The sequence below is a fragment of the Enhydra lutris genome, unplaced genomic scaffold, assembly GCF_002288905.1.
Source record: "Enhydra lutris kenyoni isolate GAN:26980312 unplaced genomic scaffold, ASM228890v2 scaffoldscaffold6, whole genome shotgun sequence".
Taxonomy (NCBI): Eukaryota; Metazoa; Chordata; class Mammalia; order Carnivora; family Mustelidae; genus Enhydra; species Enhydra lutris.
Genome location: NW_019154090.1, coordinates 11,341,740 through 11,369,631, shown reverse-complemented (window position 1 = coordinate 11,369,631; position 27,892 = coordinate 11,341,740). Strand labels below are relative to the sequence as shown.

At 43.7% G+C, this 27,892-nt stretch overlaps 1 protein-coding gene across 2 annotated transcripts in view; it reads left to right on the top strand.

Moving 5' to 3' along the window:
- Positions 1-12,844: 12,844 nt before the first annotated feature.
- LOC111141863 (solute carrier family 9 member A8) overlaps positions 12,845-27,892 on the top strand; it is a 70,122-nt gene continuing 55,074 nt past the window's right edge. Inside the window, exons 1-3 of one of the 2 annotated variants that reach the window (XM_022494705.1) lie at positions 12,845-12,883; positions 14,777-14,955; positions 21,300-21,380. In XM_022494705.1, the coding sequence (XP_022350413.1) occupies positions 12,858-12,883; positions 14,777-14,955; positions 21,300-21,380 (286 nt within the window). In that variant the 5' untranslated portion in view covers positions 12,845-12,857. Of the gene's footprint in view, positions 12,884-14,776; positions 14,956-15,905; positions 15,975-21,299; positions 21,381-27,892 lie in introns of those variants that run through there. The other variant, XM_022494706.1, reaches the window with a different exon arrangement.

Sequence of the window (27,892 nt, the reverse complement as noted above, 5' to 3'; positions counted from 1 at the left end):
GGGACACCTGGGCGGCTCAGCGGGTTAGAGCCTCTGCCTTTGGCTCAGGTCATGATCCCAGTTATCCTGGGATCGAGCCCCGCATCAAGCCCCGCATCAGGCTCTCTGCTCAGCAGGGAGCCTGCCTCCCCCCTCTCTCTGCCTGCCTCTCTGCCTACTTGTGATCTCTGTCAAATAAATAAATAAAATCTTAAAAAAAAAAAAAAAAAAAAGGTGGGCACCTGGGTGGCTCAGTTGATTAAGCAACTGCCTTTGGCTCAGGTCATGATCCTGGAGTCCTGGGATTGAGTCCCACATCAGGCTCCCTGCTCAGTGGAGTCTGCTTCTCCCTCTGATCTCTCCCCTCTCATGCTCGCTCTCTTTCTCAAATAAATAAAATAAAATAAATCTTAAAAAAAAAAGGGTGAATATCTTAACTGACCCACAGATTTATCTTGAGTAATAACGAAAAAGACAGGGAACCACCTTAGAAACAGGTACTTGGCGGGATTTTTCTTTTGTTTCAGTTTTGGTGGGGACCGCTGTGCTGATGTGAAGCGCAGCTTTCTAGAAGAGCTCGACCATGTCTCCTGAACCAAAAAAGGGTAGACTTCCCTAAACCACCCACTAACCCTTAACCCATCATCCACCCTGGGGATGTGCAAGGGGAGACTTGAAGATGACTGGGGTGAGAACAGATGTTAGAGAAGGTTTTCCTAGAGAGGATTTTTTGTGCATCTGTGTGTACAGTACATAAAAGATGCTTAATCCATATTTAATGATTTATGCTGGGCACTATTCTAGGTACTAGAGCTCATGAGAGTTAAATGGGGATGAATAAGGAAGAAAGTTTTTAAAAAGAAACAGAATATTTTGCTAAGAGAAAGAAGTCAGACACAAAATGCCATATACAGGATTCCATTTCTATGGAATGTTCAGACAGGCAAGTCTTTAGAGACAGAAAGTAGATTAGCACTTGCCACAGGATGGGATGAGAGAGAATGACTGCCAACGGACACGGGCTTTCTTGTTGGGTGGTGGAAATGTTTGAGAATCAGATAACCTTGACGGCCACACAACATAACAAATATACTAAATGCCATTGAATTGTAGCCTTGTAAATGGTCAAGTTTATGCTATGTGAATTACACCTCAATAATTTTTAAAACATTAAAAAATAGAGGGAGAAACAACTTATATGATACAGACTGACATGTACAATGAGGTCAAGTGAGTAAAAGGTTGGAAGAGATAATAACTGGTTGGAGCAAGTGGTCAAGGTGGCCTCTCTGAGGGAGTGACAGTGGTGACAGGTCCTGAATTATGACTGGGAGACAGTTATAAAAATATCTGGAAGAAGGTAGGTGAAGGATCAGTATGTGCAAAGGTCCTGAGGTGGGGACAAGTTTGGCACATTCGAGGAGCAGATAGGCAAGTGGAGCTGGAGCGCAGTGAGTTGGGTGCGGTGGAAAAGGTACAGGAGGGGGTCAGAGACTCCCACAAGCGGCAGGAAGCAGCCCAAACCAGGCCCTGCAGACCACTAAGAGGAGTTTGGCTTTTGTGCTCAGTGAAATGAGGAGCCGTGGAATGGTTTGAGCAGTAGAGCAACTTGATCTGATAAATGCTTCAAAAGGACGGCTTGGACTGCCACATAAAGTAGATAGTAGGCGAGTGAGAATAGAGGCAGAAAATGTAAGCAAAGCCCTTTGACACTGTGCCCGAGACTGGAAGCACTCAGGAACTGCCAGTCAGCTCTCATAAATTAGCCTCATGCCAGCTTGTCATATTTATTTAAAAACAAGAAGTCAAGGCCATGGTTATTTGATACTTCTGTCTTTGACACTGCCTCACCTCCCTCTTCTGTGAGTCACCAAGCTCTGTCAATTCTTCCTCCCCCGCCCCCCACCCCTTCACTCCTTTATCCTTCCAACTGTCCCCACTTTGCGACCCAGTGACAGATGGAAACACTCGTTTCCAGGCTGCCCCCGGGCATGCCTTTTTTCCTTCTCCCTTTTAAAAATATCTTCTTTTCTCTCCTATTTTTTTCACACTGTATGTCATTTGCAGAACAAAACTGTTAAAAAATAACAAACAAGCAAAAGGAAAAAAAAATACCCATGATCCACAATTCAGAGACAACCATTATCAAAACAACATTTTAATACATATTACTCCTGTTCTTTTTTTATTTTTTGGCTTTAGATTTTATTTGTATCAAGATTATATAGTCACATAAATTGAAGAGTCGTATTTGCTAAAAACAGAAATCTTCACTTGGCACCCTCTGGTCATTTCCCCCTCCCCAAAGACAACCACTTCGAGTACTTTAGCCGACTTTTTGATGTTTAATTCCATATCTCTCAATAACATGCTTCTATTTCCGCTTCTATTTTTTTTTTCCAGTTTTCAATATAATCTGCTTTCCCACTGTAGGATGTGAGGGTTCTTCTGTCTTCCCCTCCCCACACTTGGTCCCAGCAGATAGGCACACCCTTCCCATCCCCCAATCCTCTCAAGATGGGTGTATGGTAATTTTGGTGAGATCAATATTCACTATTTACATAATTGTGACTATGTAAATGCCATTCACAGCTAAGCTCCACAGTAAACTAGGATGTCCTTTACTTTCCTGCACAGCTTTTTATTTTTCCTTGAGTTAATAATTGTCTTATTCCCTACCTCCCCGCCAAGCCAACCTAATTTTCTCAGTATTTGTTATCAGTCCAACTCTGAACTTTTTGCCAGGGTCCAAATGTCCTCTCAACACCTTCCAAGGCATCAGAAATTCTATCCATTTATCTTCTGGAAGAGATCTTTCTGGAGCCTTCAGATCTGCTGGTATCTGGACTGGGACCCAGTGGTTCCCAGCTGTCATCTGGGATTTCCCTTCATCACTTTCTGGGGATGCCATTTGTTTCTCTCTTGTGCTGGGTTTCCATTTCCTGGGTCATGAGCCTTATTCTTCCTTGTCTGATCCCCCCCTTTTGGTAGCACAACCTTCTGCAGCTCCCTGAGAAAGGGGGTTGAGAAACAGAAATTTTGTGACTTTCCATGTCTGAAAATATGTTTATTCTATTTGTGCCCTTGATGATTGTTTGGCTGGATATGGAATTCTAGGTTGGAAATCCTTTTCCTTCAGAATTTTGAAAGTATTACTCCAACATTTTCTTGCCTCCAAGTTTTGGTCAAGAAGTCCAAAATTGTTCCCCTCTCAATTCTTTACATGTGACTTATTCCACCCCCCTCTTCTGGAATTTTGTTCTTGGTATTTTGAAACTTCATAATGATGTCCTTGCTATGCATTTGTTTTTATCCAACATACTGGGCCCTGAGTAAACTCTTTTGGTCCGAAAACTCATGTCCTTTAGTCCTGAAGAATTTTTGTGAATTATTTTATCCACAATTCCTCCCCTTCTGTTTCTCTTCTTTCTTGATAAAATGCCTGTTTTGCAGCTGTGAGATTTTTTTTTAGGCTGGTCCCCTAAACATCTTATCCTTTCTCTCCTATTTTCTATCTTTATCTGTTGGTCCTACTTTCTGAGACAAACCCTCAAATTTATCTTCCAACTCTTATATTAAATTTTTAAAATTTCTACTGTCATGCTTTTAATTCCTAAGAGCCCCTCCTTGTTCTCAAAATATTTCTTTTTTATAGCATCTTGTTCTTCCTTCAGGGTTGTGCTCTGAAAAATTATTTCTTTGTTTGTTTTCCTCTTGCATTTTTTCTGTTTCCTCCAGTTACTTTTCTCTATTTGTTTTTGTTTCAAAATTTCACATAAGAGGATATCCTCAGGTGTCTGATATTTCATGTTTAAGTGCAGGGAACAAAGAAGCTGATTATCGGGTATGTTGCAAAGGGGGCTGTTGACTTTGAGCTATGACTGTGAGCTTTTTTAGGGATCCCTGATGTTTTTAGGTGATTCTTCTGAGTCTGGTTAGATTTGCTGGAGAAGACTGTCCAGTTTCCTGACTGTAACTGAATGAGTGGCCAGGCTGGCCTGGCTCTAGAGCCATGTGGGTAGGGACACTATATCCAATTGGCCTGGCTCCTCTGGAGGTGAGTGATAGGGCCAGCCCTGCAGGTATACGGAAAGCCTAGAATAGGGTATTCCCAGTATGCAGGCCAGAAAATGGCCCACAAAAATATATCCATGTCAGATCCCCAGGACCTGGGAATGCTCTCTATCTTTGCAACTAAATTAAGGCTCTTGAGATGAGGAGATAATCCTGGATTACCCAAGTGGGCTTCCTCATAGGAGAAAGGCAAAGGGAGATCAGAGACATGGAGGAGAAGACAATGGGAAGATGGAGCAGGAGAGAGGCCCACAAGCCAAGGAATGCCGGCAGCCACCAAAAACTGGAAGGGACAGGGAATGGATTCTCTTCTAGAGCCTCTGGAAGGCGGATAGCTTTGCGGACACTTTGATTTCAGACATCCAGGACTGTGACCAAATACGTTTCTGTTTTGACACCCCCCCCCCAGCTTGTGGTAATTCCTTAGAGCGGCCCCAGGAAGCTGCCGTAGTTACTAGGGTCCAGGGCATACCCCACTTTCAATGGAGTACTGCTGCCCTAAAGCATGCTGGGGTCCATAAGCCCAAACACACTCCCGTTCTATTATCTCCACAGAATAGACCTCCAGACTTTCACCCAAATAAGTGCCCAGTGGCCTAGAATTGGGTGGGGGCTGGGAGCTTATGACAATCTTCTTCTTTTTAGCCTATTTCCTTTATTTCACACCCTCCTCTCCTCCACCCACCTCCCACTCTCATTTTGATTTTACTTTCAAAGACCCCTGGTGTTGCTGATTCCTGAGTGAGAGGAAAATTCCAGAAGAGGATTTTCCAGGGCGGGAGTATAAATCAGGCTGTCCTGTGGCTTTCCGCTCCTCACCTGCCTGAGGATGGGATTTTCTCAGTTCTGTTGAACCATTTAAACCCACCTGCTTTCTTTTCCCCAAAATGTTCTCACTGTTGTTTCCTTTCATGTTCTCTAGTCCTTGAAGGCTTATGGGTTTAAAAAATGAATCCTTTCATTGTCAACCTAGTGGGGCCTAGAAGGGTAATGGAGGAGAAGCACATCTAGTCAGCCCTCTTTTCCCAAGCCTCCGTGGGCTCGTCTTAAAATGGTGCTCTCTGCCTCTGCGGAAATCCCACTTCCTCCTTCCCTAGAGCTCCGGTTCTGACTCAGCTCTCCATGCCCCACACCAGGAATGGCACCTGCACACACACAGGAAGCATGGGAACGTTTTTTATGGATGATCTTCAGCAGTGGTTACCAAGTGTGTTTATCATAAGCAATTGTGGAGGAGAGTGTCCTAGTTTGGTTTGCCTAGACATGGGCGTGGAGAAAGAAAAGTCAATATAGGTGTGTTGCCTGTCAGTTGATCTTAATTAAAATGATATATTAATATAATACATGTATAATATGTATATATTTATATAACATATAGAAAATCTATAATATATATTATCATACATATAAAATCTGTGTGGAGGGGCACCTGGTGGCTCAGTGGGTTAAAGCCTCTGCCTTCAGCTCAGGTCATGATCCCAGGGTCCTGGGATCGAGCCCCACATTGGGCTCTCTGCTCTGTGGGGAGCCTGCTTCCTCCCCTCTCTCTGCCTGCCTCTCTGCCTACTTGTGGTCTCTGTCAAATAAATAAATAAAAATATTTAAAAAAAATAAAATCTGTGTGGAGAAGGGCGCCTGGGTGGCTCAGTGGGTTAAGCCTCTGCCTTCGGCTCAGGTCATGATCTCAGGGTCCTGGGATCCATCCCCACGTCTGGGTCTCTGCTCAGCAGGGAGCCTGCTTCCCCCCGTCCCTGTGCCTACTTGTGATCTCTGCCTATCAAATAAATAAATAAAAATCTTTAAAAATAAAATAAAATAAAATCTGTGTGGAGAGCATAAACTTCTTTTTAAATATTATTTATATTTTATATTTAAATTCAATTTAGTTAACGGATAGTGTATTATTAGTTTCAAAGGTAGAATTTAGTGATTCATCAGTGAGCATGAGAATTCTTGAATTCATAGATTTCAGAGTCCTGGCATCTGTATAGTATCGACTTGTTCAGAGTTTCATTTATAAACTATATTTTCAGAGTATATGTTTTTGGTTAAAACATAATTAGGAATAAACTTATTTTTGGCATTTTCTATTATGCAGAATGTTAATGCTTATGTTTGTCAAAGGTATTCCTTCATTTCCTATGCATTCTGTCTTCTACAGTCTAAAAAACAAAAATGAATAAAGTTTAAAGAATATAAGTTGTAAGTTGCTATACAGACATCAATATTTATACTCTAATAACAAAAAAATTTAACTTTTCCATTTCTCCCTGTATCTTAAAAAAAATTCATAAATTAGATGATGGAATAAATCTATGTGAAGTCATGGGGCACCTGGGTGGCTCAGTAAGTTAAGTGTCTGCCTTCAGCTCAGGTCATGATCTCAGGGTCCTAGGATCGAGCCCTACATCAGGCTCCCTGCTCGTAGGGATGTCTGCTTATCTGTCTCCCTCCCCAACCCGCTTCATGCTCTCTTTGTCTCAAATAAATAAATAAAGTCTTTAAAAGAAAAATCTCTGTGAAGTCATGAAAGCAGAAAAATGGTAGTTTATATCACCTGGACAAAATATAACAAAATTGGAAAGGGATACAAAATTTACATAAACAAGAAGTAGGAAATTCTAAAACACTCCTTAAGTAAATCCTGTCTCAAAACAGAAACTATGGGGGTGCCTGGCTGGCTTGGTCGGTAGAGCATGCAACTCTTAATCTTTGGGTCATGATTTCAAGCTCCATGTTGGTCACAGAGATTACTTTAAAAAAAAAAAAAAAGAAAAGAAAAAAAAGGGAAGGTGAAAGAAAACTATAATGACAACATCATGGGTCAAAACTCATGAGATAGCCTCAAAGCAGATTTTCAAAACAAAGTCATACTCCTGGATATTTGTGTCAGCCATATACGTAGGTATGTTGTCAAGCAGGTCACCCCTGGTTAAGTTGAGTTCAACCCCACTGGGGAGCTGTGTTTAGAACACACACTTCAGGGCGCCTGGGTGGCTCAGTGGGTTAAGCCGCTGCCTTCGGCTCAGGTCATGATCTCAGGGTCCTGGGATCGAGTCCCGCATCGGGCTCTCTGCTCAGCAGGGAGCCTGCTTCCCTCCCTCTCTCTCTCTCTCTGCCTGCCTCTCCATCTACTTGTGATCTCTCTCTGTCAAATAAATAAATAAAATCTTAAAAAAAAAAAAAAAAAAAAGAACACACACTTCAGACTTGCCCCACCCACTGCGTGAGGAAGTGGGGGCATTTATCCTCCACTTGCACCAGTCATTGGTTGAGAGCCTTTCCGCGAGCGTTCACTCCCCAGCACGGCTGACTTGTGCTGTGTTGAGAGGAAGTCCATAGGCAGCAGTAGAACCCTCCACGAGGTTATGAGCAGTCACCAGCAGAGTATACTATGGGAGAGATCCAAAAAGAAGCTCTGTTTCCCAAGCCCCACACCTGAGACCCAGGGGATCCGTGATAGGCCTGGAATCCGTATTTTTTTTCCTCTCGGAAGTATCTGTTGCACCTGATTCCACTGAATTCTACAAGCCCAACCTTTTCATTTCTGCCTAGTAATTCTAGTACCTGTTACCTGCTATGCGGCCAGGGCCAGATTAAAATATTAAAGTTCATAGGCACTGAAAAACTACCCCCAACTCATACATAAATCCACGTGAAATAATACTAAACAGTGAATATGAAGGAAAGATTGACGCAGGTTTTCTTTTTCCATGGTGCATTAAGCAGAAAAATGGCCTCCCAGGGGTGCCTGGGTGGCTCAGTGGGTTAAACCTCTGCCTTTGGCTCAGGTCATGGTCTAAGGGTCCTGGGATCGAGCCCCGAATCGGGTTCTCTGCTCAGCAGGGAGCCTGCTTCCTCTTCCCTCTCTCTGCCTGCCTCTCTGCCTACATCAAGACATCAAGTTTCTACATCTGTAAACCTGGGCCAATCAGAGTACCTGCTGGGGTTATTATACAGATTAAATAAGTCACTGAGCATAATGGGCTTGGAGCAATGCCTGGTACAGAGTGAGGGTTCAAGAAATGTTAGGGGGCACCTAGATGTCACAGTCGGCTAAGCATCCAACTCTTGGTTTGGGTTCAGGTCATGACGTCAGGGTCATGAGATTGAACCCAGCATCATGCTCAACACTCAGCACAGAGTCTGTTTGTCGCTCTCCCTCCCCATCTCCTCCCATGCCCCTCATGCTCATACCCACACTTTCTCTCTAAAACAAATAAATAAAATCTTTAAAAAAAAAAAAGAAAGAAATGTTAGAAAAGGTAAGGAATGGAAGAAATGCAGAAGAGAGAGACAGTCGCCCTGCTTCCAGGGTGCTTAGATTTGATGGAGGAAACAAGATGATAAACTCAGGAAGAAAAAAAAAAAGAAGGAAGGAAAATAGCTGACTGTGATAAGTGCCTCAGAAACACTTACGTTGGGGCGCCTGGGTGGCTCAGTGGGTTAAAGCCTCTGTCTTCAGCTCAGGTCATGATCCCAGGGTTCTGGGATCGAGCCCCGCATCCTCTCTGTGCAGCAGGGAATCTGCTTCCCTGTCTCTCTCTCTCTCTCTCTCTGCCTACTTGTGATCTCTGTTTGTCAAATAAATAAATAAAATCTGAAAGAAAGAAAGAAAGAAAGAAAGAAAGACTTATGTTTAAGACTACACACCTGGGTCAGCAGCCCCCCAGTGGAGCAGCCTGCCACCTGCTATCGAATGGCTTGTGAACTAGGAGTAGTTTCCATGTTTTCAAATGGTTGAAAACTAGTATTATGAAAATGACAAGAAACTCAAATCTCAATATCCATAAAGTTTTATTGGAACAAAGCCACTCTTATTTAAATCATCTATGGTTGCTTTCCCACTGCAATGGCAGAGTTGAGTTGTTGCAACAGAGATGGGAATGCTCACAAAACCCTAAATATCTACCGTCTGGCTCTTTACAGAAAACGTTTGCTAGCCCTTGCTTTAAGCTGAATGGTCAGGGAGGTCCTCCCTGAGGAGGTAACATTTAAGTTGAGAACAACATGGCAAGAAAGAGGAAGGTTGGGGGTAGGAGGGCAGAAAGAACAGAACTAATGTAAGAGCTTCACTCTAATCCTGTATCAGCCTTCCAAAGAGGGGCTCTGTCAAAAACTATGATGGGACGCTGAGGTTCTGAAGGTACAGTGGTGCCCCAGCGTCACAGAGCCATGGATCTTGACTTGGGATAGGGAACTGGGACTGCGTGCCCTGTTCCAGCCTCTTTTTGGCCTGGGACAGCACAGGAGCCTAGGAACTGCAAGGTGAGTGGTTTTTATTTGCCTTCCTGGGGGTACTGACTGGGGATTTCAGATTTGTTCCCAGGAATAGATGAGAAAGGCCTGGGATTTGCCTAAGGGCAGGTGTTCTACGAACCGCTTGGCAGCAAGCCCATGACCATCAGAAGGGGCCCTGATAACAGGATCTGTGGCAAGGGCACAAGGTGGAATGCCACGTAGAATGGGGCAGCCCTCAGAGAATTCAGGAAGCAGCTTTCATCCTGAGTAGCCCACAGTTGGCAGCTTGATAGAAAAGTCCTACCCCCAGCTCCCAGGGGTTTGACTCCGGCCAGGGTCTTCTGAGGCTGGAAGGAGACTGACTCAGAGAGTACCCCACTCTCAATCTTCTATGAGCCGGTTCATTTCTGACAGGCTCTGTGATAAAGGAGAGAAGCAGGCCGTTGGCCCCATTTCAGAGCCAGAGAAATTGAGGCCATGGAGAGCAACAGGGGCTACTTGGTAAAAACAAAACTCTGTGCCTGCATTCCAGACTCAGCTTTTCCCAGTGTGTGATTACAGGCAAGTGGCTTAACTTCTCTGTGCTTGGGTTTATAGATAAGATAGTATCTGCCCCCAAAAAAGAAGAAGAAGAAGAAGAAGGAGAAGAAGTAGTAGTAGTAGTCGTAGTAGTAAAGACTTAAGGAAACAAAAGCTCAGCACCACACCTACAGGAAGAACTCAGTAAATGTTGGCTGATCCTAAGCACATTCTCTGTTAGCTTTGACAACACCCCTAAGAGATTCTAGAGCGGCACAGGATTCTGGGTATGAGCCAGACAAATCTCTTCTCCACCCAGTTCTTCAGGGCCAAAACCTTGAAATCATCCTTGACTCCTCTCCTTCCTTTACACACCACAGTCCCTCAGCAAATCCTGCCTTTAATCACTCCTGTCATCTCCATGATTTCACTTTAACCCGAACTGCCATCAACTCTCACCCAGATTAGTGTAGAAGCCTCCTAGCTGGTCAGGGGGCTGCCAACCGCCCAACTCCCTGTAAGCAAGCAAACGGGTCCTGATTTAAAAATCAGGTCAGAGCACTCTTCTAAAAACCCTTGCGTTTTCTAACATGTCTAGAGTTAACTCTCTCCTTTATTTATTCAATGATAATTTATTATTGAGTACCTACTACTATGTGCTAGGTGCTGCTCTAGGCACTGGAGATAAAACAGAACAAAACAGACAAAAACCTCCGCACTCAGGAAGTTTACATCCTCCTGGAGGGAGGACAGTAAGCAAATGTAGAAGTAAAACATATCAAATGGTAGGTGTTACGGAGAAAAATAACTCAGGGAAGGCTTTGGATTTTATTACTGTTACTTTTTTTAAATTTAAAGATTTTTATTTAGGGTGCCTGGGTGGCTCAGCAGGTTAAGCCTCTGCCTTAGGCTCAGGTCTTGATCTCAGGGTCCTCGGATCGAGCCCCACCTTGGGCTCTCTCCTCAGCAGGGAGCTTCCCCCTCTCTCTTTCCCCCCTCTCTCTGCCTGCCTCTCTGCCTACTTGTGATCTCTCTCTGTCAAACAAATAAAATATTTTTTAAAAATAAAGATTTTTATTTATTCATTTGAGAGAGAGAGAGAGAGAGAGAGGATGAGCTAGGAGAAGGGCAGAGGGAGAGGGAGAAGCAGACTCCCCACTAAGCAGGGAGCCTGAAGCGGGACTCCATCCGAGGACCCCAGGATCATGAGCTGAGTCCAAGGCAGACACTTAACCAATTGAGTCAGTCAAGCACCCCAGGTTTTAGATTTTAAACAGGGTGGTTGGTGAAGTTGTTATGAACAAGGTAAAGGTTAAATAAAAAGCCGGAAAGTGGGAAAAGTTGAGCTCCAAGAGGCAATTCAAAAGTGGAATGTTCTAGACAAAGGCCCGAGCAGTAAGTACAGTGGTGGAAGTGTTCCTGGTGTGTTTCAGGCACACAGGGGAAGCCACTGTGACCACAGTGAAAAATGTGCAGGAGGGGGAGAGTGGACTGACCTCAGAGGAGTAAAGGGGCAGGTTGTTGAGTCCTGTGGATTCTCCAAGTCTTTTTTTCTTTGATTGAGATTGGAAGCCAGTGGAGGTTTTATTTATTTTTTTATTGTTATTATTACTGTTAAAGGTTTCATTTATTTCAGAGATCATGAGGGGAGAAGGTGGGAGGGGCAGGAGAAGCCGACTCCCTGTTGAGTCAGGAGCCCCTCAACCAAGCAGGGCTTGACTCCAGGACCCTGGGATCATGAACTGAGCTGAAGGCAGACGTTTAACCTGCTTAACCACTGAGCCATCCAGGTGCCCCATCAGTGGAGGTTTTAAGTAGGGGAATTACTGGGGTTTTAAAGAATCACTGTGCTGGCTGTGTGGCCTGCTCAGTCAGAAGAGCATAAGACTCTTGATCTCAGGGTCTTGAGTTCAAGCCCCATGTTGGGTGTAGAGATTACTCAAGTGATAAAAAACTGAAAAGAAAAAAATTTTTTTCAAGGCTCACTGGGGTCCTCTGTGTGAAAGACCACAGGGAATGGCCACAGAGCCAATGAGACCTACCACAGCTGTTACAAGGTATGATGGCTTGGACCAGGAAGGAGGTAGCAACAGCAGAGGTGGTGTCAAACCCAAAAGCCTTACACAAGGGTAGGAGCCCTCCTGATGGGGTCTCTCTTACCCCGTAAGCCTTGTTCCTTTCTGTAACCCCAACCCCAGAGACCACAGCTAGGCACATAGAGGTGTCTAATCGATATTTGTTGATTTATTTATGAAATTAACAAACGATCCAGGCCTAGGTTATCACCCCCTATTTTATTTTTTTATCTTTTAAAGATTTATTTTAGAGAGAGTGTGAGCAGTGGGAAGGGCAGAAGGAGAGAGAGAGAAACAGAGGGAGAGAAGCTGATGCCCCGCTAAACTCAAGAGGAGGGCGGGGGCCTGGATCCCGGGATCCTGAGGTTATGACCTGAGCAGAAATCAAGTCTGAGGCTTAACCGAAGAGCCACCCAGGCACCGCTCAGCCTCCTCTATTTTAATGATAGGCATATTGTCAGAATTCAGTAAATGTTTACAAATAGAATACTGCACAATTCTGCAAGGCCAGGTGGAAAGGCCAGCGAGGAAAACTGGGGCTCAGACTGGGGAAGTGTCCCCTGGGGCGGGGGTGGGGTCCCTCTGCACAGCCTTGGCCAAAAGCTTCCGTCCCAACTTTCGGTGTCAAGTCTTGGATACTGGGTGGAGAGCGCCTGCTCTCAGAGTGAGTCACAGTGACCTCACAGGAGTTGCTCTCAAAGCTTCCCCGACCCAGGATGAAGAAAAACCGAAACTTCATGGGGCCAGGAGGTCATCAGACCCCAAACCGACCCAATGTCCCAAGAGTGCCCTGGCCCGGTCCTCCCACCTTCAGGCCACAGAGACGAAGGGACAGAAGGGCCGCCCTCTCACGGCTGAGGCCCCGCCCCCCGCTTGTCCGTCCGCCCGCGCCTCCAGCGGAAGCCGGAAGCAAAAGCAGTCCCTGCTAGCCCCCGGCTCCGAACTCGATGGTCTTGGAGGCTCCGCAGGATGGGGGAGAAGATGGCGGAAGAGGAGTGAGTGGGCTTTTCCCGGGCGGCGGAGGCGGCAGGGCTGGGCCCCGGCGGGTGACAGCGAGTGCCTCAGGCCGCCCTCTGGCCCTGAAAGGCGGAGCTCCTTGTGCCGGTTGGCCAGGACTGACCATGCCTGTGCCAGCGAGGAGGGCGGGAGGGACGGGCCTGGGCCCAACCCGGCCCTGCAGCCTCCTTGAGGTCGGATCCTCGTGCAGGGTATCGGCAGCCCAGGGCAGGCCTCAAAAGCCGTCTGGCGGAAACCGAAACCCAAATTCCACTTTCCCAGTTTTCGGTCTTCTGATAATCAGGGAGAGCTCCGCCTCCTCCTCCAGGAAGTCCCCCACCCACTACTTAGCCAGTGGCCTCTTCCACGGCAACGGTGGTTTTTTGCATCTGTCTCCTCCACCGAATCTCATTCATTCGTTAACTGTTGGCCATTTACTCTATTCCAGGCCCTGGGCACATAGTAGTGAAGGAGGCCGACCAGGAGCCGCCCTCAGGTAGTTTCCATTCTAGTGGGGAAAGACCATAAGCAAGCAAGATGATGTCAGAGTGCTAAAAGAAAAAGGAAGTGTCAGGATGGGAGAGTCCCGCTGGGAAGAAGTGCCGTGCCCTCCGAAACTGTAATGATGAGAAGGAGGGATAGGAGAGGGAACACGCAAATGCAAAAGGCTAGAAGCAAGAAAGACCTTAGTCCCTTTGAGGGACAGAAAGAAAGGCAGGATGGCTGGAGTAGGAAGAGCTAAGGCTAACTACACAGGATGAGATAGAGATGGGGGACGAGGTGGGGGTCCTGTGTCCTCCGGGTACTTATCGGGAAGGACCCCACTCTTTAGTCCCTCCCCATATCTGCTGGGCACGACCTATTGCATGTTATAGATGCCTCATCTGTGTGAACGGGTTTGTAAAAATTAAGAAGGAACCCCCGTGGTTGAAATCCAATTCCCTCCCCTGACATCTTTTCAGATCTATCTCTTGGCTGGCTGGGTGGTCATTTCATTTCGTCTGCTGATTTATTCAGCAAATGCACTATTGTGGACACCAAACCTGGGCCTCAGCCACACAAAGCAAAAGAGGTGGTATGGCCCAGTGATTTCAAGTTGGGTCTCAAACTTGGTTAGCTGAGACAAAGGCCAGGTTATGCAACCTCTCTGAGCTCCAGTTATTCATGGGTAAAAAAGGGAAAGGAACAGTCCCCACCTCAGGCCTGGTATGCCTATTAAGTGAGAGGTTGTGTGTTATGTAGTCCCTGATGTGAAGCATTTACTCAATAAACATGAGCTATTATAATCACAATTGCGGTGATGATTATGTGAATATTGCACTAGTTTACAATCCCATCCCAGAATGAGGAGAGAGCGCTGTGAAGAATGCAAGAAGTGGGGTGGGTACAGTACTACAGAGAAGGTTACATTTGAGCCTTTAGAAATCTGAGAAGGATTTTGTAAGGTGGGATGGGGTGTTCTAGCCAGATCAACAGTTGGGTAAATTGGGTGACTTCTTCAACTTGCTGCTATAATTTAAGGAAAAGAATGTAAACAGGAGAAATAAAGGCGCCAAGTAAATAACGTCGGATCTTGGAATGTGATGAGACTTCAGTTTGTCTCCATTTAAATCCTCCATCAAATGCCAGAGAGCAGGCGGCATTTGGTTTCTACACTGGCCCTGATTCGCCCTTGTTCCTGTCCTCTAAGTGGCTGGAGCGTCTGAAGCCACTGGTACTCTCTGCTGTGGCAGACAGGAATTTTCTGAATCAGTTTCTGTCTGAGACCTGCCCGGTGGTTGTTAAGACGTGAATCCCAGCGTCCTCTGTGCCAGGTTCTCCTTTGTGTATGTGTGTTGATACTCAGGGCCCTTTTCCCTTTGTCTAATCCTGCTGCTTTTTATGTCCAACAGGTTCCCTAACACAACTCATGAAGGTTTCAATGTCACCCTCCACACTACCCTGGTTGTTACCACGAAACTGGTGCTCCCGACCCCTGCCAAGCCCATTCTTCCTGTGCAAACAGGGGAGCAGGCTCAGCAGGAGGAACAGTCGAGCGGCATGACCATCTTCTTCAGCCTCCTCGTCCTAGGTGAATGTGGACACCCCCTCATCTGCCATCTTGGTCATCTGTCATCTAAGGTCAACCCTGTCTGAGCCACCATTTACTTGATTTCAGGTCTTTCTTCCGTTTGGTTTGACATCAAACACTGAGGGACAGTGATCAATTCATAACACAACAGGGCACTCCTTTTTCTTCATAAAGTCATTGAGCCTAGTAATTTTGAAGAGCTCTTTATAGAATATCTTAGATGTCATTTGGAAGAAAGAAGGGATTTTTGACCTAGAAGGAACCTTGACCATCTTCTCACTTAGTGGATTTCAAACCCTGCTCACAAATGTGTGTGTGCGGGTAGTGGTGGGAGCAGGAGGTGGGCTAAGTCAAATGGGAGGGCATCTGACTTTCTGACCAGAGCAGCATTTTGTCTCCCATTAGGCTTCTGTGTAAATTTTACTTAATTAAAAGTTTTGTTGCCGAGTAAAAGATCAAACACCCTTTCTCTTACCCTCTGGCTCCCATTAACTGTGGTTAGGACTTCTGCCATATCTGCGTACCACCTATGTCATTGTTTACTGAATTTCATTTTTTCTTTGAACAGATGTACTCTGAAAAGTCTTGTTTTGTTCAACCTTCTCCAGAATGAGTGAGAAAATTTAGGCCCAGAGAGATTAAGCAATTGATATGCCTGGTTTTTGGGAGACTAGAGATTAATATTTGGATTGCCAGACCTTAGTCGAGAAGTTTAGGTAAAAGGCAATAACTTAGATGCCTCCTAGAGACTGTAGACAACTGTCTACAGTTTTAGACCCCGCCCCCAAAAAACCAAAAACCAAAAACCAAAAAACCCAAACAATTGAAACTGCACAATCACTTTGTACTAGCTGACAAAGGAAGAAATAAAGCTTCAAATTTGACCCAAATCCAAACTCTTATTGGAAGAGTAAAGTTGGCATATTTACATTTTCTCTTCTTCTTTTCAGGGTACTGAGCCATATTTCTGATTAGATTAGGTCTTTTCAGAAGAATGGGAAGTACAACCTGATTGAAAGGTACAGAGAATTTCGCTGATGTCATTGAGGACTTCTTTGAAGAAAACTAGAACTTCTTTCACATTTACATTTGGATTCTATTAATGGTCAAATAATTTTAATAATCTAATCATTTGATTTAAAATCCCAGGGCTCAGCCTAATCTCTCAAAAAACTTTTAAATTGGGAGGCCTAGGTGGTTCAGTTGCTTGAACATCCACCCCTTGGTCTCAGGTCTTGAGCTCATAGTTGTGAGTTTGAGCCCCATGCTGGGCTCCACGCTGGTCAAGGAGCCTACTTAAAAACAAAACAAAATAAAACAAAAAAAACCCGCACAACTTTTTAAAACGAATACTGAAAAATACAAACAACAAGTGTGCAGTGTCCCACATGGACCTGATATGCTCGAGTAATTGTGTACCTTGTGAATGTAGTTGAGTTCTGCTTCTAGGGGATTACTTCAACAATCAAGGACTCTTTGTTTTTCCTTTTTTCTCTGCGATATTAGTTGAATTTAAAGAAAAGCCGTTCTCTTCTTGATCAAGAAGTCTTTAGTACCTGAATCCCTAATCCTGAAGGACCAGTATTATTAGCCTCTTTACTTTGTTTTCAGTTTGGTAAGGTGGGCAGCATACAAGGCAGGCCTGGAAGAAAACTTTAGTTTTGTTGTTACTTTGTTTCCTGGGAAGATAATAAGGGTAAGTCAGACTTTCAGAGTAATTTTCAGGGTGTGGAGCATTGAAGGTTAGTTTGTTCCAGAAACCACAAAACAGGCTGTTAGAATGCTTTTTGGTCCTGGCAAAACCCCATGCAGTGGTAACACATGTGGGGGCCGGAAGGGTCTGAACTGTTATTTATTAGGGCAACAATTTTACTTGGATCGTCTTTTCAAACAGATCATGAGCCTAGACTCTAGAGTCACTCTCGTGTCCGGGAGTTTCGTTTTCACCTCATCAGACTGTGGGCAGGCTATGAATTGGTATCTCCACTTTTTATGTGTAGGTCAGCATGCATGAGCAGAATGGAATGCTTTCTTTTTCAAGAAATTTGGAGTCATTTTTACTCTTTTCTTGTATATTATCAACAGAATATTATATGGCTTATATATTAGATGTCCGAACAATATACATCTGATAAAGTCAAAAAAGAATTGCAGTTGATAGTGCTAACTCACTAAATACATGAACTACAGTGAATTGAGGGAAATACTAGGACCTAGTTTATTCTAGACTTCAGGAACTCCTAACCTGGAACACATGTAACCGCTTTTGTTTACTATTTTTTTTTTTAAGATTTTTTTTTGTTATTGGGGTGCCTGGGTGGCTCAGTTGTTAAGTGTCTGCCTTTGGCTCAGGTCATGATCTCAGGGACCTCGAACCTCACGTTGGGCTCCCTGTTCAGCGGGGAGCCTGCTTCTCCCTCTCCCTCTGCCTGCCCCTCCCCTGGTTGTTTTCTCTGTCTGTTTATTATTTGAGAGAGAGAGCACAGCGCAGGGAGGGGTAGAGGAAGAGGGACAAGCAGACTCTCCACTGACCAAGAAGCCCAATGCAGGGCTTGATCCCAGGACCCATGCGATCATGACCTGGGCCAAAGTCAGACATTTAACTAACTGAGCCCGTCAGATGCTGCTTTTTTTTTTTTTTTTTAAGATTTTATTTATTTATTTGACAGAGACAGAGATCACAAGTAGGCAGAGAAGCAAACAGAGAGGGGGGAAAGCAGGTTCCTCGTGGAGCAGAGAGCCCGATGTGGGGCTCGATCCCAGGACCCTGAGATCATGACCTGAGCTGAAGGCAGAGGCTTAACCCACTGAGCCACCCAGGTACCCCAGATGCTGCTTTTGTTTACTATTTTAGTCAAGTCAAATGAAAGTATAACTTTTATGTCCTACAAGCTTGACAAAGGATTATAGTGTATTCCCGTTTTTTTTTTTTTTTTTTTAAAGATTTTATTTATTTATTTGACAGAGATCACAAGTAGACAGAGAGGTAGGCAGAGAGAGGGAGGGAAGCAGGCTCCCCGCTGAGCAGAGAGCCCGATGCGGGACTCGATCCCAGGACCCTGAGATCATGACCCGAGCCGAAGGCAGCGGCTTAAACCACTGAGCCACCCAGGCGCCCCTGTATTCCCGTTTTTGAGGAGGGATGCCAAAACACCAGTTACTTTTGACTTTAGAAGCTTGAAATCAGTTGATCTAACCCTTGATGATCTTGGACTCTGCAGAAACAGTGGTGAGTCATTTTTATTGACTTACATTAGATTTAACAATTAGCATCACTTGACACATTTTATAGGCCTTTAAATTTAATGGAGTTATTAAAATTGATGTGCCTGTGTCTTAATATAGTTTCCATAATTATTACTTTGGGCATGAACATTTAGAAGCGTATTAACTTGTGGTATACCTGTCCTCCACACCACATGGAAGTTTTTGTTCTTTCTTATTTTTTTCCCGAATATTCCTGAAAGCATGGATGTGTATAGGCCATGTATACGTTCATAAGCACATTCACACATACAGGCACATCTAGTTTGTATTTTTTTTGTTTTAATTTAAATAGGTTCCTGTAACTTGCTTTTTCATCTCAGAATGTCTTAGAGGTCTTTTTACATTACTACTCTTTTTTGTATCTACTTCATCTTTTTTTCTTTTAAAGAAGGTGTATGTGTTAAAAGAAACATAAAATATATCCCATTTTAACCATTTTGCAGTGTACAATTCAGTGGCATTTAGTACACTCAGAGTGTTGTGCAACCACCACCATTATCTAGTTCCAGAATGTTCTCATCACCCCAAAGGGAGACCCAGTACCCTTTAAGATCTGTCACTCCCCATCCCCTACCCCCACTCTCTAGTAAACACTATTTTGCTTTCTATTCCTAGGAATGTGCCTACTCCGTTTCAGGCAAATAGAATCCTACAGTATGTGACCTTCTACGCCTGGCTTCTTTCACTTAGCATTGTATCTTCAAGGTTCATCCGTGTTGTAGCGTGTTAGTAGTGTGTTCATTATTATGGGTGAATAATGATCTCACGGAGATATGCCACATTATATTTATCTGTTCATCGATTGTTGGACATTCGGCTTGTTTCTATGTTTTGGCTGTTGTGAGTAGTGCTGCTGTCGACATTTGTGTGCAGGTTTTCGTGTAGACATATATTTCAATTTCTATTGGATACATACCCAGGAGTGGAGCTGCTGGGTTCAATGCTTACTCTATGTATAACTTTCTCAGGAACTCCTGAACTTGCTACAGAGGCTGTACCATTTTACATCCCTTCCAGCAGTGCCCCCATGTCTCAGTGGCTCCACTTCCTTGCCGACACTTGTTATTTTCCATCGTGTTGTGTTTTTTAATTATGGCCATCTCAGTGTGAAGTTGTATCTCATGGTCCTGATTGGCATTTTTCTAATGACCAGTGATGTTGAACATCTTTTCCTGTGCTTATAGGGCATGGGTATCTTTGGAGAGAGATCTTTTCTGGTTCTTGGCCCATTTTTTAAATCATATTGTTTGTCTTTTTGTTGTTAAAGTGTAAGAGTTCTTTATGTATTCTGGTTACTAGACCCTTATCAGATAAATGATTTAGAAATACTCATCCATTCTGTGGGTCTTCTTTTCAGATCTCGTTCTTTTAAGTGGCTGGAGACTGGCCCTGCCATTGATAAGCCTCATATTTAGCTCTTTCTGTTGATAGACAGTTTCCCCCTTTGCTCTTTTTTTTTTTTTTTTTTTAAAAGAGTGATAGGGAGGGGAGGCGCAGAAGGAGAGAGCTGGATCTCCTGATCCTGAGAGTCAGGGGTCTGACTGAGCCATTCAGGAGCCCTCCCCTTTGCTTTTAAAGGTGCAAATTGATGTTTGATTTATTAGGATAAACTTTTTAAATCAATTTTTTCCTCTGGCTTGGTGCAGAAGAGGACCAGAAGCTGAGCGAACTCCTTAGATCTGTATTCAGTGTACTTATGTACCTGCCTTTATAGACAATAGGCCTGCCTTTATCGACATATGTTGTGCTTATGCATTAGAACATTTTTTTTCTTGCTCTTAGCATTTAATATAGGATTTTTCTAACGAGGTTAAATATTTATAACAAAGTAACACCAGAGATTGATAGTTTAAAGCACAGAACAAAAGGAGACACAGTTTCTCTATGTACAACTATTTCCTTTTTCTGGCCACCTGGTACTCTTTGGTGGGCCTAAAGATATCTAGTTTGTATGTGCAGGCTCTAACGGTGGCCATTAACCTCCCTGCAGATTGTTTAAACGTTTCCTTTTACAAAAAAAATCAACAATTATTTTTAGTGCTGTTAAGATAATACTATGATTAATGAGATGGTATACCACCTAGGCGTGTAATGAAAAAAAGAGACATGCACACTTGCATTGGGACCATGAAATTACATCTAGGAGTTATTTATATGAAAGTATGCTTTGTGGGGTGTCCAGAAATACTTTTTTCTTTCAAACAGTTTTACCTCCTGTTTTCTTTCTTTTCTTTCATGACACCACCTCTGTGAGAAAAGTCAGACATTACTCCTATTTTGGTGACTGAGGAATGAAGGCAGTTGGGAGGGAGGAAATGGGTGCCTGTGGTTAAGGGTCCGGGGTTGGAATTAGGCTCAACCCTGCAGCACATACCAGTGACGTGAGATTATGATAATAATAACTAGTTAAGAGGAGTGTTGGGGGCCAAGTGAGCGATGTTTGGGAAGTGTTCAATATAGTGCCTGGCTCATGGGAATCCCTTAACCATTGAGAGCCCTGGTACCCAGCTGAGGATCAGGCACCCCATCTTTTGGTCACTGATGTTCTCAAAGTATTTACTTTGTCCTCTTTGTACAATACTCTGTATAATACTCTCACGTCCTTCTCTGTTAAAAGAGAACTAATCACACGGTGGCAAAATACTTTGTGTCAACATCTTCTGTGGCAGTTATATTTGCATAAAAGTGATTTCATGGACTTCCTTCTCAACATTTCAAGTTTTCCAGTTATGCCAAAACCGTTGAAGACTTTTCTCAGAATCCAAGAGATTCAAATAAATGATGGTATTAGGCTTAACAAGTTAGAAAAACATTAGGTATGTGTTGTTCTCTCGTAACTCCTAGCAAACACAGTAGTCCGGGCGTATAAAGAAATATGGAGACAGTGTTATGAACACCGTGAGTCTGTTTCCAGGTTAAGAAATAAGAGCTTGAAAATACAACTGCAGTTTATTGTGTCATTGTTCCTTGTACATACATTTTCCTGGCAACACCCCCAGAAATAACCGCGGTTTTGAACTTGGTGTTTATTACTTAAAATTGTGCCATTCTAACAATGTCTTCTTTTTTCCCCACAGCCATCTGCATCATATTGGTGCATCTACTGATCCAATACAGATTACATTTCTTGCCGGAGAGTGTTGCGGTTGTTTCTTTAGGTAAGTGCTTATCCGCGATCCTATAATAAAAGCGGTAATCATAACCATTTTTCCAGTGCCTTCCTAGTGCCAGGAACCACATGAGATGTGGTACATTCCTGGTTTCATTTAATACTCACTGCCAGCTTCCAAGAGGGTGTTATGATCCCATTTTACAGATGAGGACACTGTGGCTCAGAGAGGGGTGCTGACCACCTAAAGATCACATAGAGGCCCCCTCTATGTAGCTCGAAGGCCTTTCTGCTTCTGGAGCTACCCTTGGGGGCACACTGACCTCTGTTCCTAGGCTGTGCAGACACCCAAGTCAACTAAGATGAGTAATTGACACTTAATTCATAGGGTCACTGAATTTTACAGCCAGAAGGGACTCTCACTTGATGGTTTAGGAAGGAAAAATGGCTCACTTCCGTGTCAGTCAAGAATTAAAGTCTTCAGGAACATTCCATTCTACCTCACATTTCTCTCTTGTTTCCTGCAGCAGTTAATTATTAAGATAATTAGCCTCTGTATGTCAACTGTACTTCAGTGATAAATAATAAAAGAAAAAAGCTAATTAGCCTCTATATAAAGGGAATGAATCAGTGTAATAACAGATGTGAGCTCGCGTGCAAGTTAATTGAAATGGTTAAGGAAGGAAGGTGCAGGGACCTTATTCTTCAGTAAGTATTAAAATCAAGACTAAAATGTGGGCGGGGTGCTTAAGGCATAGTATATAAGCTTTCACTAAGATCAGCGAAGGCATTCATCAGTTTATGATACCGTAGTTACTTTTACTAGTTTCCATTTGCCTACTAATGGTATTTAATTTCTCCTTATCACCGCTGATGCTCTGTAAGTTAATTTTCTTTGCCTTGGAGGTCTTGTTTAGCGTGTGTAGTAATACTTTTACAGGATAGTGATGGTTTAGGTTAGCTTTGGAGGTGAACATTCAGACTTTGATTCACCTTCTCTTGTGCCTTCTGCATTCCTGTATCCTGGTTCATCCTGGGTTTTCCCTGGTCCTCACGTTGCTACTGTCAGGTTCCTGCCTATGGGCTTTTGCGTTGCCACCTCACGCAAGCCTCATACCCCCCAGTGATGCCATATCTTAAGGAAGAGACACCACTGGAGAGTACTGGTCTTCAGTAAAGAGTTGGGACACAATTTTCCTCAGAGTTCCCGTTTTGTTCAGCAGTCTCTGGAGCGGCACATCCTGGCAGATTCAAACAACCTTAGCTAACGAGATAGTCTTCGAGCTCTAAGCATGGGATGGTCATTTATTAACACCCCTTTCTTGCTCTCTGGCATACTAAAAATAACCTGCTTAAGTCTTCTCATCACCCCAAAGGGTTAGGGGTGATACCTAACAGGACTAACTAATACCTAACAGGACTCTAAGGAATGTACAGTTTTGGGCTCAGTTTTCATAGTTTCTTAGAATAAAAACTATAGTTGGTGTGTATTTAGGTATTATGCACATGGAAAGAATGGTTCTTTTAATTTGGTTTGGAATGTCATGTTCACTCTTTAAATGTTTGGGTAACTGCAAGTCAGCGAACACCAGTGCTTGTTTTAGGAATTACAGCAGACATTGTTGGTTGCCTACCCAAGAGCCATTTCCCCCTCCTTCCTTGAAAACACCCTAATTTTGATCAGGAATCTTGCCACAGTGCACACAAAGAAGATGAGCTCCTCCAGATCAAGACGGTCTTTATGCCATCACGATAATTCCACTGTCCTTTGCCATTGATTGGTTGAATGGCGTGAAGACAGGAAGGCAGCATGAAACCCCATTCTGGCCCGTGAGACCACGGGGAAGGGCTGAGTGGAGTGCACTCTGTCCTCTCTGATTAAAAAAAAACAAAAAAACTCCCCTACCTTTGATGCCGTCCTATGAGGATGTGATGCCTGGAGCACTGGTGCACGTCCTGCAGTCACACTGTGGCTCAGAGACAAAAGCCAGAATGCCAAGGATTGCCAAGAGGGACAGTTGGGAAGCCTGGATTCTTGACTGCATTGTTGTTTTGTTGAATTGACAGTTCTAGAGCTGCGTGCTATATGAAGTAACAAACATCGGTGGTTGAAGCCATTTTTAGGCAGGTGTTCTACTTGCAGCTAAAAGCATCTTAACTGATTCAGGACTCTTTCCACTTGAGGGACAAAATCAGTTCAAATTGATTCAAAGCAAACACATTGGGGAGGGTGGAATTGCACACCCACTGGCCCAAGGAACCGAAAAACCTACAGGGGGCGCTAGCTTGCAGCTTAGCTGGATCTCATCTCCCGGGCTTCGTTTTTCTTCATTTCTCAACAGTGCTCCCCTTTGTTTTGGCTTTACTCTGAGGCAGGCTGTCTCCTGAACCTTTCCAGCTTCAGGCCTACTCTCCTTACAGTAGCAATCACAGGGGGAAAAGTGGCCTCCTCTTCCCCCTGTTCCCACCAGAAGTTGTAGGATGAACTTTGACCTCACAGTCTCCCCAGCCTGGACGGGAAGTGGAATGATGGTGGGGATTGGCCAAGTCTCCCCATCCACAGGTTCATTTCTTCACTGATGCAGCAGAAATAACTGTGGCCTGTACAGCTAGGTCGTGGAAGGGTTGATGGAAAGTAAATCTTGCTTTCAAAACTTCCGTTACCTAACTCAAGTGATTGGAACGCTAAGAGCAGTTCCAGGGAGAGGGCTGGGGTCCAGAAATATTTTTTATTATGTTAGAGGACATTTGGTTAGAATTTAGAAATGCTGACAAAGCTATCAAAATAGTTCTGTATTTCATAAAGCTATGTCAATTGAAGAAAAACTTTTTTCCTCTTACTGGAACAAAGTGTAACAAAATATTGAGATATCCACCATTTCAAGAATTTCCAAGTTTTGTGCCAACAAAGAATCTAGATGAAGCTGCCAGAGAAAATGTCTTTCAGGGATAAGCTCTCCCAGCCCACCTCTTCTGGCCCAGAGTTGCTTTTCATTTTGCTGTCATTTAGAGACATGATTGGTCTTTGATGTAAAGATTCAGAGTTCCTAAGAAACTATCTGTATAGAAGAGGACTATCTTCCCTTTAAAAGCACATTTTCCCCCTTCTATTTTATTGTATTTTCAGGTGAGTCTCCAGACTTTTCTCATTCTTTGTAAGAAACTATCAACATGAAAAATTTTTTAAGAGATTTTATTTATTTGACAGATATTGAGAGAGGGAACACAAGCAGGGGGAGCAGGAGAGGGAGAAGCAGGCTTCCACTGAGGAGGGAGCCCGATGCGGGGCTTGATCCCAGGACCCTGGGATCATGACCTGAACTGAAGGCAGATGCTTAATGACTGAGCCATCCAGGCGCCCATCAGCATGAAATTGTAAAGATACTTCCTTGATGCTTCTTCAGAGCTTTTTGGATGCTTTTTGTACTTACGAAATTCTGTAGCTTAGGACTTTAAAATTCTTTTTTCTTTTTTTTTTGCATAAACAGCTATACAGAAAGAAAAATCCTTTTCATTAACAACTTCAGCTGTTTTTATTACGCTTCATTCTCTTCCAGACCATACATAGGCTTGTACAGATTAGATGACTTTACTTGGTTTGAGTGTATCATTTTTTGTGTTCTTTCCTTTATACTACTCTTTCCATATATTAAGTTCACATATTTACGTTTATTGGTGCTGATTATCTGTGTATTTTGGCCTGAAATTTATAAGGTATAAAAATGAAATAATTAGCTTTGCGCAGTGGCAGTATCATAGCCAATGAGGTTTATCCGAGGCACGATTATTGCTAATTGAAAAATGAAATAATTATACTGCCTACTATCCACTGCTGTATGTAGCAAAACAGGGGATTTTCTCCCCCACAATCATCCTTCGTTTTACAGAGAGGAAAAGTCAGAAGGGGTTAAGTAAGGACTGGAAATTTGCCCTATGCAGGGCCAATACTACTGATAATTAGAAAACCCAGATTTGATTGAATCATTGACTAGGATACACAGAAGTGCTCCCTCGTTATAACCTTCTTAACTATGTGCCTTTTTTTAAGTTTTTTTTTTTTAACTGTGTGCCTTTAGTTTTATTAACTCATTCTTGTTTTGACTAAAAGATTTTAGTTTTTTTAATTCAGTGCTCTTTATGTCAATGGTGGTTTTGAGTGGAATGTGATGGAAAAAATCACTCAGTTCCTGAGTTATTGACTAAAGGAAATTCAGAGGAAAGCAGATGTAGTAGATATTCTGATTGTACTTAAGTTCTTAAAAATTTTTTTTAAATTTTTTTTTTCTTTAGACAAAGGGAGAATCCTAGCTGAAACTGTAATAGCTTTGTTCCTTTTTAGACTATTAAAGTCTAACTAATGCTGACACAGCTTACAGTGTCTCAGGGGGAACCCTCCTGAATTTGCTTTGATTTTTTTTTTAAGAATTATTTTTCTTAAAGATTTTATTTATTTGACAGGTAGAGATCACAAATAGGCAGAGAGGCAGGCAGAGAGAGAAGGGGAAGCAGGCTCCCCGCTGAGCAGAGAGCCTGATGCGGGGCTCGATCCCAGGACCCTGGGACCATGACCTGAGCCAAAGGCAGACACCCCACTGAGCCACCCAGGCACCCCTGAGGTGCTTTGATTTTTTTTTTTTTTTTTTTTTAATTAGAGAAGAAACAGGCACTCCTTTGTTGATGTTAGAGGAGCTGTCTTAGAGGCAGATTCCAAAATTGGTTGTCAGATTGACAAAATGATCATGTGAGACTCAGGATTTTTGAGGCTGTCACGTTCCAAGGAAGAATGCTAGCTAGCACTGTCTCTTAGTTCCCGGATGCAGGTCAGAGGTGACAAGGTCTTGGAGCACCTGTTACTTTTTTACTGCCGTGAACTAAATGTGTGCTCGGTGTGGAATAATTTCCTCCTTTTTCCTGGAGTCTTGGACTTTCCTAGTTTTATGGTCATCTCTCAGTTGAGCATTTTGTCATCCGTAGGTTGTATATTTTATTCTTAAATCTTCTAGTTACGTGGGAATAAGGAGATAGGCTAAATTTTAAAATAAGAAAGGTTGTTAAATAATTGTATTCTGAAAGCTGGTGTTTGGGCTGATTCCTTGAATTTCCTCTTTCACCACCTAAATGTTCTCTTCCGTGGTGGAAAAAGGAATAACGTTCCTCTGAAAATGTGAGCTACTTTAAAAACAAAACATATAAAACAGGCTTTCCACGGAAAACAGACAGCCCTGAGGTATGGATTCTCATCTTAACCTGCGGGACTCCTTTAAAGTATCTTTGAGGTGTCTGCTGTAGACTAGGTAGCAGAATCAAGGATTGGATTTTCAAAATTACCTTATGATAATATAACTTGATTCTATAATTACAGCTGACAAAATATGCTAAAAATATTTTCACAAAATCATTTGTGGCTCAAAGAGTATTACATAAGTAATTATATTCCTTTTTGCCTCATTATATAGTAGCAGATCTATCTCCTCGCGAGGATCAGGTTCCATTATCCCCGCTAGTACAGTAGCCTGTTTCTAGACCACCTGGTCTGTCGGCTCAAGTTGCCCAAAGGGACCGCGCAGCAGCCATTGCAACTCTTACTATGTGAACCCTGGGGGAAATGTCACCTTCTGGGAGCCAGGACCTTTTGACCCCCTGAGCCTAAAGTTTCAGCCTAAGAAATAGAAATTCCTGGGTAGGAATCACCACTCCCAAGTGAGTCCCTGAGAGTGATGTTGAGTGGGGCCACTCCTACTTTTACCCACTCTGTGCTGTCTGTACCCATGTTTACCCTTGGGGATGTACCACCCTATAACGGCCGTTGGTGTTTAATTGTGGTTTTTTGTTGTTGTTTTTAAGATTTTTTTTTTTTTTTTGAGAGAGCACTTGTGTGCATAAAGCCGGGGAGGAGGGTAGAGGCAGATGGAGAGGGAGAAGCAGACTCCCTGCTGAGCGGGGAGCTCAGTGCAATGCGTGCTCAATCCCAAGACCCTGGGATCCCAACCTGAACCAAAGGCAGACGTTTAACTGACTGGGCCACCCAGGCGCCCCTGGCCATTGGTTTAAGGAGTAAATTGCATCCTGAGGGGAGCATCATTCTTCACGGGATGTCATCTCCAAGCTCGTGCCTCAGTTTCTTTGAGAGACCCTCTTACCATCCTGGCTGGCCGGCAGCTTCTGGAAGGGGTGGTACATGGTATAGGGCCATGTGGAGTTACCCACTGTTCCACTTCGGTGGATAAGATACTTGTGGTTCCTGAGCAGTGGCCCAAAGACATACAGCCGGCACACGTGTCAGTCTCAGTCCAGATGAAATACCACCCTTTCTGGGATGGAGGGGGTCTGAGGTCATCGAGTTGCTATCATGTAGCTAGCTGGTCTTCACAAGGGATGGGACCACGTTGGGTGACAGGTGTCAGTCTCTGTGGCTGTCCGGTCATCCATTCAGCAATGATAGGAACTAGAGGAGCTGTGGTGCATGGGAGTCCGGGCTGCTGAGCCCCTGCGCAGCTCCCATCTCTGCCATCGTAGCTTCTGTGTTCCTGAGCCCATTGCTCCAACACTGGAGTGGCCGAG